At 29.9% G+C, this 14,056-nt stretch overlaps 1 protein-coding gene across 1 annotated transcript in view; it reads right to left on the reverse strand.

Moving 5' to 3' along the window:
* Window positions 1–1,352: 1,352 nt before the first annotated feature.
* The window catches only part of LOC132938698 (uncharacterized), a 52,750-nt gene continuing 40,046 nt past the window's right edge, over window positions 1,353–14,056 (reverse strand). Inside the window, exon 9 of the mRNA XM_061005682.1 lies at window positions 1,353–2,811. Coding sequence (XP_060861665.1) covers window positions 2,484–2,811 — 328 coding nt within the window. The 3' untranslated portion in view covers window positions 1,353–2,483. The remainder of the gene's footprint in view (window positions 2,812–14,056) is intronic.

The following is a 14,056-nucleotide window of genomic DNA, read 5'->3' on the forward strand; positions in this document are numbered from 1 at the left end:
TAAAAACGAATTTCGTAATGTATGACGTTCTGACGTTCTGCGTGTCTATTAAAAACTCGTTCGTTCATTAATATGAAAATCAATAATATTATAGCAAATACCTATATAGGTACAAACACGTTGCATAAATCGATTTTCAGTACCAAGAATTCACAAACCATCATATACCCGAACGACATCGGCGCACCTACGTCTTCAGATTTTTCTATGATTCGCCTCTCCGTTATAATTTAACCGCTCAGCACATTCCTTTTTTAATTATTCAAAAACTGCAGGATCCTAATATAGGTACCCGGATCAGAGATATGGGTACTTCCGCTATAAGTGACCATTTTTGTGACATATTTGGTGTAACAGGACTATTTAACAAATTGCCATTAAAAACGTTGCTATATTTGTCAAATAGTCCCGTTACACCCTATTTATACATTTGTACATATTAGGTACCTAATAGTAAGTTATAATAACCAAAAATTTTACGTTTTAGTATTTGACATCGGCGTAGCCAGGGGGGTAGGTTTGGCCTATTGAGTATTTAAATTGTGTTTTTTAACTTTGAGTTATGACTGCTCAGTGGTTCATTATTTTGCGAAACCGTTTTTCTACTTTATTATTATGCGTTTCAACCAACATGAGACCACTTTTAAGGTACTTAGAACTGGTATTGAAATATATTTTATATTATTTATCTTAAATATATTTAAAAACTAATTCAAAGTATTTTAAAAGTGGTCCGATGCCAGTACCAACAATGGTTGTTGCGTAATAAAGTTTTTTTTAATAAATAATTTTACGAATGAATGATTTGGATTGTCAAGTTATCGGAAAAAAATTTATAAATAAACGGTACAACATATTATATAATATTGTGTATTGTGAACATTTTTATATAAAGTTACTGTGAGTACTGTTTCCAAAAGTTTGTTCCATGCAATAAATTACGGGTGATTCGGCATCCTCTTAAAGAAGTAGGTACTTATATTATCGAATAAAAAAAAACTATATCAACATAAAGTAGATATTTGTATTATATGACTACCGTGGTTATTGCTGTAGTCTACGAGGGGCAGCGGACTATTCCAATATAATATGTACACACGATGTGGATTATTGCGGACTTGAGAATTCAAATAAATAAATCAAACTAGTGTATAAAAAACGCATATCCCCTCCCCCCCCTCAACCAACCAACCAAAGACCAGAACAAAGTCTGAAATACAATTTAGGGACACAGGCGCATACCTAATAATTGTATCGATGAATTAAATTCGCACACGTTGAGTTGAATCGACCGCGGAAAACTACCTATAACAGTCTAACAGCGTAAGAAATTATATATCATCAAACTTAAGTAATCAGCTGCTATCATACATAATATATTATACATAATAATAAGTATACATGCATACATTTTTAACAAGAATCAAATAGTTTACACGAAGGAAAATACACTACACAAGTTGTATTATAATTTTTTTTTCAGCGTAAAAGTCGTACAATAATAATTATATATTATGCAGTGCTTGAACTGGATGGGCAGCGGGAAGAGGGGAACGGTGTTCCTCTTTCTTAATAAAAATATTTTAGCGCACCCCTTTTAATTAATATTCAAATCGATAAGACGTTTAGAATATCTTCAAACACGCACAATTTTTTTATACTTTTGCATCCGACCCTTCCTAATTTTATTTCCAATTCAAGCACTGATTATTATCTGTCATGTCGTGTATTGCGTACCTATCTAAAATAGTATATACGTACAACAATAAAATAATAAAAATTATTTAAAAAAAATGAAAACAGTAATATCCAACACACACAATAATAACATGATAACATATAGTAAAATTCAACTTGTTGGACTAGAATATTTTGGTTCTAATTCTAAATAGTAATTACATTTATATAATTAGGCCGTATACAATCGTGTACAAATTAATTACTATACATTATAATATTGACGACGGCCAAAAACTAAGCAATAATAAATAATAATAATAACAGTAATAATTAAAACCTATAATAATATATAAATATGTAAATATGTTTTTAAAATTTTACTTAAATTCGAAATATCTAAAATAAATTAATAAAATATATAATATTTAATTCAAAATGTATTTATATAGTTTAATATTTTTTAATATAATATAATAATATATTGTCAATAAGTTATGAGACGGAAGTACTCGGTTAATCCGTAAGAGTAATTTTTTTTTTCTAATATCACGTAGGTATAATAATATAATATTATTGTAAAATTTAAATTAGGTACATAGTGTTATGAAATATTATATGAAAACCGCGGTCTCGCACTACGACTTCGTAGAGTCGTGAAAATAAATAGTGGTTATATATAGGTAACCTATTTAGTAGGTATATATATTAAGTAGTATAAGTTATGACAGAATCGAAACCGTGAGCCGACCGCTCGGTGGGTGCGCCGATGGGGGGGTTTTCGCGTTTAATTTTTCGCCGCCGTTCTAAGTAGAGGATGGCGTCGGCGGTAATAGCGTCTGCTGCAAGTTCGCCTTCCGGCAGTTCCACAGCCACTTGATGATCCTGGCGTTCCGCTCGACGATGGACGGCAGTTCGGACGAGGAAGATCCGCCGCCGGACTTCCCGACCGGTCTGCCAGTTCCTCCCTCACAACCGTCGCCGTCCCCCCGAACACCGCCACCCGCCCAATGACTATCCATGAAGCAGTTTGTGTTGTTGTTGTTGCTGCCGCCGCTCACCGAGCCAACCGAACTGTTCGAACCGCCGAAACATACCTGCGAGCCCGTCTCCGAATCGGTTTTTATGATCCACCTGTTGAAAGAAAACGCACACACGATATTACACAGTATACCTATATTTCAATATACAAGGGGATTCGCCAAGCATGCTCATTGCTCGCGCTATATTCTTTCTTTAGTAATTTATTTATTTATTCGAATTCTGATTTAGATGTGCATAAACATTTTCAAATAATCATCCGCTTAACAATTCACAGCAACAAATGTTAGTACTCGTTACAAAAATATTAGTTTGTGCTTTGTAGTTTGTATTGCCACAGGATACTCCTTAAATTAGTGGTTCCCGAATTAAATCAAGGAAAGGATTCTTTTTTCAAATTTTCCATCACCATAGACCATTTCTTAATTATAATCCCATATAACTCTTTTTATTTGCCGATATGTTAAATAATAACTACTACTTACTTTAGAAATAAAATAATCAATGACGTTTAGGGTGTGGAAAACTATCTTAAACTATATATTATATTTCCACTAGACTATTTTATCAACAATAGGTAATACACATTTTAATTTTGGTATTCTTCTAATTTAATTATATTTAAATTTAAAAAAGCGGGTAAGTGGGTTACGCTCTGTTATACATTATGTGTCTAGAGAATCACTGCACCTAATGGATGTGTTGCACACTCTTACACTGTACACGCCGATCAGATTTTTGCAGAAAAATGTCACAGTCTGTCAATAAGGGTAGAATGACAAGTACAACAAATTCATCTTAAAACAAAAACTAGATCAAAAGATTTCTTTAGAATATTCACAATGAAAAATAAAAAATAAATATAATTCGAGTTCACTTTGTAACTGAATAATTGAAAAAATGAAAGGCACACGGTCTGTGCGTACTCGATCACGAATTTGGGAACATTTCCGAACTGATGGTATAATCGAGCACGTTTGGCGCATATAATTATTATATTATATTGCGTAGATATCGTCATGGTATAAAAATAATTTTAATAACAATTTACGTATAAATTATCCATATATTAAAATATAAAAAATGTAGATACTTACAGACTATGCAGTGTCGAGAGTTTACCTATAATTCATTTCCGATCGAGTTAATTTATATCATCCGTGCGCCTTGTAATATATTATACATAAAAAAGCACTATTTCACTACACCTGAGTACCTGACAATTAATTTGGAATCCAGTGGTCCAATGTATATTTATTTAAAAAGCTTATATAGTATGAATAATTTTAAATTCAATTTAAAATATGAAAGTTAAATGTTGATCAAATGAAAAATGATACAATTATTAATCAATGCAGGAAGTCTAAGATATGTCTGGGCTTTATACTAAATTATACCGACGGAAGTATCCATGCATAATGATAGATACGACGCATACAACCATATGCACATTATTATATTTACAGGCGATAACCATTCTATCAGCATAGCACCATAGCCCCCATTAATAGGGCTATACCCGCTATACCTAATATTATGTTAAATATTACAAAACGAATTTTACTCAATTATATATTCAAAATATCGATATTATGAGTACTTACATAATATTTACCTATATGCCACAATCAGGGTTATAATACTTATAACAATTGTAACTAATAAAGCAATAAGCTTGGCCGTAGTCAAGAAGGGGGGGGGGGGGTTAAACGGGAAAAACTACCCCCAAATCAAACAACTACCCACCTGGGTACCTAATGGTACGGAGTTCCACTTTTCATGTATAACTATACATGGCAACAATACCCCCATGACAATGTTGTCTGGCTACGGACAATACGTAGGCTGCTTATTGTTCTATCGGTCCCGCTAAAAATGTGTGCAGCACTAGACATACTATGATACAATCCTGCGCACGCCTATTAACTCCTTCTCAAACGTCGGCGACAAAAAATAAGACGATCAAGTGTATTTAAACCCGGTGTGTTTTTTATGTATTCAAGTTAAACAATAATAATTATCGTCACGGCGATACAAATTAATATAAATCAAATTATAACTGCAATTAGAAACGGTAAATTATTTCTTATAAGAAATACGATTTTCGCGGAATAGATGTTCACAGAACAAACTATAAAAGATATAATATAGTATATGGCCCATCTTACGCTTAATAGAGTATCCTTATTTTTTTTATAAGTGTGCCCATGGTAATTAACGCACCTTACTATATAGTCTAGTAACTATAATAATATAGTCCATAAGTCAATCAGTGCCGCATTTAGACATTTTGCGTCCAGGTGTAAAAAAAAAATGGAGCCCCCAACGACGGATTACCCTGGGGAAATATGGGAGGTGGATGCCCACCAACTTTTTAGATTTTGAGCAAAGAAAACAATCTATTGGTTATACAATAATGTGTGTTTTTTAAATATTGTTTAATACTTTTACGAGCCTCGTCCTCCTTCCCGAAGAAAAAATTGAGTATATGCCACTCGAGCCCTGCTTTTAACTTATCATACCTAGAAGTTATTTTTTTTTTTACATACTTGGGTACTTCATGGGTCATATTAATTATTAATATATTATTATGAACAGAATAAAAATAAATGTAATAAAACTATATTATAAACTACGTAAATTGATATTATATTTTTTCAATATATATATAACTAGGTAATTAAAAATAATTTTAATAAAAGAAATTATTCCTTAGAATCTTAATAGTTAAATTGTTGATGAAGTCAGGTACCTATTTTTATTTTATTAGTTATTAAAAATGTTATCTATTATATTTAATCAAGTTTAATGGGTTATATCACGGTATATTATACTATAATATACCGTGCAGGTTATATGTATTTAAGAATATTAAGTGCATATTTTAAACTTTATTAGGTAAAGTTAAGAGCATTTTTCAAATGTCTATTGTATCATAACAAATTCGGGGAAAAAACTATTATTAGGTTAGTACATAAATAATTCTTGATCGTTGATATATTTAATACATTAGTTTTAATATAATTCACAAGTGAACCAACTTTCGACCACAAAATATTGGCGCCCGAGGCAGTTTTTGCCACTGTCCCCACCCCCTAAATGCGGCCCTCAAGTCAATAGTCGTTACTCATTACTCGTTAAATACCAAATTTTTCAGAGTTGAATATTTCATTGCTCTTTTTCACCCAACGCTTTTTGAACCAACTATACGGGTTAGATTTTCGTACGCGCGCACGATTATGCGTGAGCCCACGATTTGAATTCAATATTATAATATTAGGTACCTACTACGATTATTATTGCTGAAATTACGATGACGACCTAACGCATTATTGTCGAACACAATATAATACATCACGGTCCATGGTACATGGAAAGCGCATCAGCCATCAGAAATTCACGATCTACACCAACAAAATCGTCTATTTACGTAATAGTGTTCGTGACGTGAATAAATAACAATAAACATCGATCTACCTCCGTAGGGCGTTTGAAAGCGAATGTATAACGGATAAGCAATTTCCGACTGTTGCAAATTCGCGTGGTTTACATATTTTAAATATTAACACATAAGTATACCTACGTAAATATTATTATTATTTTATAGAACGGATTTCCAGACAATCTGGAGTGGTCATGTAATGCGTACTGAAGGTGGTCTAAATTTACGGGAGAAACAAATTAAATCATATAATGCATTACAAACGTTTAACAAGTTGAGACGACAAACTTTTAGGCGACTTTGACGCTTGGCCATGTAAAGTTTAATCAGGGTTATACCTAGCAAATTATACAAAACGTATTAACTATATTATGTATTATTATTTATTATCATTAGAGCTAGACAAGTACCACGATGTACCGCACGTATTAAATAACTATTAGATACTCACAAAAATATTTTAAAAATAAAATGGAATCTGATTTTATAATTTACTTAGTAAGTAAGTTAGTAAGTATATACCTATAAGTATAACAAGCATATCTTTTACCTATATTGAAATACGTCCAAACAACCTAGGACACCCTCTGGCCTTTTTATTATATTCGTAGTATATAATATTATATGAGTATGAGAAACTGAAAAACACATAATTTTAAATTATTTTAAATTTTGTCGAACCAGATGACTAGTTTGAATTTATCTTTATTTGATTATTTATCACATTAATATGATACTTTTATGAGTTTTTTATCCAATTAATTTAATTCGATTTTGTTTTCGTTTAGTTGCTACGCGTATAATACTATAGTATTAATATAGCAATATTGAAGATTGACTTTTATTGAAAGTATTTCACTCATTTTATATTAAATTACAAATCACAAATAAGACTATAAGAGTGACTCCTGAATAAATCAAAATAAAATAAAGATATATATTTGTTTGGTAAATCATCCAAAGCACTCGGAACGTGGAATAAGAAATAAATAAACAAGAATAATATAATGGTACTATAAAATATAAGGGTTTAACTTGGATAAATAAATTATAAAAGTGAAATATTTTAACAAGAATTTACGGAACTGTGCACGGTCATGACAGAAAAAAGAATATAAAGATGTATTTACATTTCATTGCTTATTGGTATAATAAATAATTAATTAAATTCTTTAGAAACAATAAAAACAAAAAGAATACGTTTTAATGCTTATGCTTGATTTTGAAAGTAATTCAAAAAAGAAATCGTATGAATGTATGATTCAAATAAAATTATGGAAAACAAAATTAAATTAGTTTCACTCCATTGGGTAATAATTCAATTTATGTATTTTATTATTAATTTGTATTCATTTTTATAGTAAATTCAAATATTATAATTGTATAAATCACCTATATTTATAGTGGTTCTTTTCTTTGACACTAACTACTTTTATAACTTCCCAACATATCCCTTCATCCGATCTCGTTGTATAAATAACTCTATGTCTAAACGTTTAAATTCTACCTTTTAAGCAAATTCATCATTGCATACAAAGGTAGGTATGCAAGTTAAATTGAACGCAAGTACCTTATTAAGTTGTATAATCACCTAATGTCTTAATACCTAGGTACTAAGACTACATTATAACGAGGTTCGAACCGTTCGAAGAAACTTCAAAAATGCAATTAATAGTTTAAACATAAACTTTATATTTAATAAGAATTAAAAACTATTTGAAAAGCAATGGTTTGTTATTTTAATCTTTAATTTTTCTTAACGTCTGGTTGTAAATTATTTTTTTTGTATTGAGCTTAAGCCCGGCGACTATGGTCATTATCTGTTTTTGTTTGTAGGGGGGAAGAAAGGTTTGGAACAGTTGGTTGAAACGCGTTTGTATGTGTGGCAAGGATTTGTAGTTAAAAATCCCGCGTGGTCACCCATCCGGGAGCTATCAACACCAGCCGATACAAAGTATTTACACAGTTGAGTGTACGGACCGCACCACACCAAGCAACGAAAAAAAAATCATAAATATTATAATAAAATGAGTTTTATGAGGGTTTCTTGTTACATAATCGTATCGTATTAAATGTATTAGATTTTACTGCGCTGCAGTTGTATACACTTGTATATACGGCTATCCGGCTACACACATTTATGACTGTTAAACGTTTCTAGATTAATCGTTTTTTTTTTACATATTTCATACACTAGTACCTATTTATTTCTTGATTATTCTATAATAAATAATAATATTATGTACGTATTTAACTTCGATGCACTTTAAGGCCGATACGAAGAACGATAAAAGGGTCTGCTTAGGTTATACACAACCGATAAAGTATAATGTGTCATCTACGCATATAATGTAAATATTATAATGTATTCGAGCATTAGGCTATATATATATAGCCTAAATTTGCATGTATATATTATAGCTGTATGCTAGGTACAACAATATGAAAATAATAAGAGAATATACTATACTACAATAGTACAATGCAATCCGACGTTTCGCAGTGAAATGTATAATTATAGTTAGATTTTTTTAATATTATAATTATTATTTATTATAGTATCGTTATTTAGACTTTTTAAAATTAGTGATTACTATAATTATTAGTCTCTGTAAATAGGTGGGGTAGAAATTACATTAATTAGAAAAATAATGATTGATGACGGAATTAATAAGTAATAAAGAGAAAAATGTTTTGTTGCTGGGAGGAGAAAAATTTTTGAATTTTGAAGTGGACGTTTGAAGAGATAAAAAGCGAAAACTGGTACCTATGTTGGCTGTGGTGACAATTTTGGTCAGTTGTAGAGAAGATGGAGGATATAACAGTTCGTGGGGTTAATATTGAGAGTGCAGAAAGGAGGAGTTATTTAACAAAAGAAACGAGAAGAAAGTAAGATATGGTCAAATTCGGGATGGGAGAAGGGTGTTAATATGCATTTTTTTTAGAGATATTAATTAGAATAGTTGCTTTTATTGTTTGTACATATTTTGTATTAATTTGGTTTTATATCTCATACTATTCAAATATTATAGAATAGATATCATTGGAAATAATATATATATATATTATTGCTGTACATAATAAGAATTATAACAATATTATAAAGTAATAAAGTATACATAGAAATGAATAATAATAGTACGAATAATACACGGCATACAAATTATAGGAAGGTACCACACTACCATCCATATTACAAACGATAATGGATTTTTCTCGAAATAATGCCCACCTACTATAAGCTGTAGTAACGGTGTATACAAGGCGACGAGGCGTCGTCCCGTAATCTAAACAAAAGGAGTTGTATCATTACGACGGAATACTCCATTGTGGTTAAAAAAGACATTATACTACCTTTATATATATAAACTATACATATAAATCACTATATATATGCATATGCACATACATATGTACACATAATATATTATACACTGAAAAATATACAACAAATGAATACTCATGTCTTGCATTACCTATATATTATTTATATGATATGTATAATTCGTAAGAAGAAAATAAATAATAATAAAAGCATGCGAATCGAGTGTGTGCGCATTTAATGGTATGAGCAAGCAACACGCAAATACCTATACATTAAGGCGTGTCGGGTTAAATTTTGTTTACGATATAAATGCGGATGAACGCAAAGAAAATAACAACGTCGAGTAATGTTCAATGAGAAGTAGTTTACACTAACTTTCAGATCATGTTCTTTAATATGAGAAACGCGTAAAAACGCAAAAAAAAAAACCTAACGAAAAGCACACCGACTGTTACGATAACTAGGGCATAGTCGTACAGAATACGGTATAATACTTAACTTGGCGCATCGCTTCGTTCGTAATTGCAACAAATAATTAAGAAAAATTAAGAAATCTCCATAGTAGTTCATAGTAATTACTTAATAATGTACAATGTACTATCCGAGTCGAGTTAATGTCTACTTAATTGTTAATAGTAGTGTAAATAAAAATGTTATCATTGAATAAAATCGATAATAGCACAAAACAAATTCTTATCACATTAATATAATTGATTAAAAACTCTTAGTAAAGTAGCCATATAGACATAATATTATAGTAATGTGTTAGTAATGTCTGATTAAAAAAATAACAAATTGTAATAAGAATTTAATTAAGTTTAAAATTACCTACCTATAACAATTCTTACGAAGAGTTAGAAAAAAATTTGGTTTTCTTTTTAATAATATGGATAAATCAGAAATTGAAAAATGTCCAACAAATATACTGGGTACCTAGGTAAATACTCAGATGATTTAGATTCTGATAATTTTATAAGTGAATTAATACAGTTTCAAGATTTGAGAAAATCATTTCTCGACACTTATCTTATCAAGATCTTAGTTATTATTTGAAGTATATATGAAATATGAATATCAGATATACATTTCCCAACGTATACACTACCTCAGTGGCGTAACGAAGGACTTTATTTGAGGCACGTACCTCAGCTTATAGGGTGGTGGGTGTCCTGGAAACTAGGGGCATTTCACATATAGTAAATAATTTATTAAGTACACACTAAGACTAAGCCAATCATTCTCAGTTACCATTTAAGTAAATACGTAATTATTTATATATAAGTATTTATAATTACTAATATGAATTATTGTGCCTCATAAGTTCGCCACGCGACTACCTATAATACAAATAAACTTGTCAATGCCAATAATTGTTGGCAGTGAACGATCATATTCTGCACTTAAACGTATTAAATCTTTAACTCAAGAAAGGCTTGATTCGGCAATCCACTAAGTATTGTAATTTGTTATGTGATTTGTAATAAAATTGTGTACCTATAGTAAATTATATATAAAACAAATTAATTAGGTAATTCATATTAATTTCATATTTATCAAAATTTTAAGTCAAAAATAGCCTCCAAAGTTAATAGTGGGCAGGACCTCTATATATATATCTAATGCAGGGCCTGCCTAAATATGTATGTTATATACTAATACGGCTTTATCGACATAATAGAAATAGTATAGGGACTATGGGGAGATTAAATTATATTTACATTAAATATAAAGGATTAATGGTATAAAGCTTTATACATACATTTTAGTTCCCGTACGCTATTAGACATTATTATGTTTTATCGCTTAGTAGTCGGGAATGAAAATTATACTTATAGATAATATACATTTAGTATCAATGTAACAAAATAAGTTAGGAAGAATTATAAAGGTTTACAAGGTTTTGTTAATTGTATTTTGTAGAAGGAATAAATTACGAACAGTCGAGTTGTCAATATTTTCATATTCTTAACGACAGTAGTTTTTTTTAGTAACAGTGACAAATATTAACTGATTACCACACTTATAGAAATCCTCGGTTTTGTATTTTATTAACATTTTCACTATAGGTACTGGATATTGACAAAGTAATTATTTTATAATTAAACCATCGATTTTTAATGAACCTAGTATAGTAATTACTAGTATAAGTATTGTGCAAGATCCGGTAAAAGCGTATAAATCTCTACAGGTTTCTAAATGACAGAAAATAATTGAAAATCTTACACGTTGAGTAAAATTAAGTAATGCTATTAATGCATATATTTTTGTAGTAGTTGGGCACATTATGTACGAGATTACTGAGGTATTTGAATTATCAATATGATATTATAATTTATTGAATTAATCAGTGGCGTGCCCAAGAATTTTCAAGGGTGGGAGGGAGAGTGTTATAACTAATAATACATTTAAATGAATTCTGGTGGTAATACCAAAGACACAAAAAAGGGGATTTGTGGTACAATAGGGGGATATAACCCCTACTAACCTCCCACCCCGAGAACGCCACTGAAATTAATGTTGTAAGCCAGTCGCCAAAGCAGGTTTTCGTTAATTTTAACAGATAATAAATCAATAATAGTTATAAAAGTAAAATTTATAGTTTTTTGGATTTTGGATTTTCGTAAATTATATTTAGAATATACCTACATTGTTATATATAAATAATTGTATAGTTTTATAAAAATATAGCTAGTGATTTATATATTTTTTTTCCAAAAAGAAAAGCCTATTACTTTTTCTCTCTAAAAGAATCTTTATTTATACGTGTTGACATTGAAAACTCCATATTATATTGTAGTTGAATATTTAGTAACAGGTTATTAAATATTAATTTTACAATTAAAAATCGGTACTAAAAAAATTGTATATTATAATAAAATAGCCACATTAAAAAATAATATATAAAAACTTTTAATATTTTATAAATGATCTATATATTAGTATCTAAAGGTATTATATAAGGATTTATAGAGCTAATGACCCACATAATGGATTTTGAAAAATCGATCTCACTGTGGAATTCTAATTATTTTTACCAAAATAACTTTGGTCTTTTGACATTAAATAACGTATATATTAACTTTATAATATAATATATAATAAATGATACATATAAAGTATATTATAGGTATTTTAGGTCAAGCCATTTTTAAGAGCGGTGACCACAACTCAACATGCAACCAGGACACGCTAAAATAATTTTCATTCGAAACGTCGTCATTGTTATTTATTGTTATTTTCAATTTGGCCACATAAAATGTCTAATAAATTGGTAACCGATTGTATATTTGGTTTTAATTTTATTAGTATAAAAAGCGCACTATTAGTGCTGACCTAATGAAGCACTATAATATTATATAGGTAACTACGATTTTCTGTATTTCTAACCATATAGGTACTCTATTCACCATTTCAAAATATGATATCTCGACCAGGTTTTCAAAAGAACGTTCTTTAATCTTTATACATTATTTAGACACACCCGAAAATACGCGTAGAGACGTCCATCGTGGTAAAAACAAATTTAATTTATCAATTGTATTAATTTGTCTGGCCTCATAAATACAGATAAATAAGATAATCATCGCTGGAATATAACAACTTTTTTTTCATTGATAACTGATGTACATTTTTTTCTCATCAATTAATTACTAAAAATGACCTCATAGCCTTAGAACGCATATTATATCTTATATAATAGGTACTAATACATGTAGACATAATATAGTATATTATATATTATATACATACACTAAATCGTACCTATATATAGCGTGGACGCGCGGTGCATCTCTGATAACTTTGGGATTGCGGTAAGTTTTAAGTGTAATTTAATAGGTAGGTACATCTGTACTCGGTAATAATAACACTGTCATAACACGTACCTGTAATGTAACGTATGTATATATGTACCTACACAATATAGATTTTGTAATCCGACGTAATTGAAAGTTGGAACATCTTAGCTTTTAACAGAATATGTAATTATAAATTTCGGGTCGTTATTATAGGTACATAAATGCGTATTCATAAGTTACAGGGTTTACGGTTTTGTATTTATATGGGGCTGGTCTTTACAAAGACGCATGAGTTTGCAAAGCACTCTAAATTTAAACCCATTCGATATTATTTATTATAGAGAGGCTGCAGATATAGCATTATACATTAGATAGTAGGTACCTATTATTTTAAAATCAAAATCTACATGGTGATATCATATTATCATATAATATGATATACAGCAGTAATATATTTTAAGGACTTTCTTCACCGTGAAGGCAATCGATTTAATATGCAGAGGACTCATATCTTAATATTATTATCTATACTATTGGTATATTAATAAACATATACAATACAAACATACGAATTAAACTAAATTGCACAAAATTCATGTGGGGTAGCCGGGTAGGTATATTACGACGTGCATAAAAGAATGTTTGCGGAATTTCGTATATATATTCACGATAGTCTGAATCTGTAAACAACATTATAACGTACTTACCGTGTAGCACGTCTATAGGGGAAATCTGATATGGTTGGGAGGGGGTTGCTGTATAGACATAATATAT

This window comes from Metopolophium dirhodum, chromosome 2 (genome assembly GCF_019925205.1).
Source record: "Metopolophium dirhodum isolate CAU chromosome 2, ASM1992520v1, whole genome shotgun sequence".
In the NCBI taxonomy this organism is placed as follows: Eukaryota; Metazoa; Arthropoda; class Insecta; order Hemiptera; family Aphididae; genus Metopolophium; species Metopolophium dirhodum.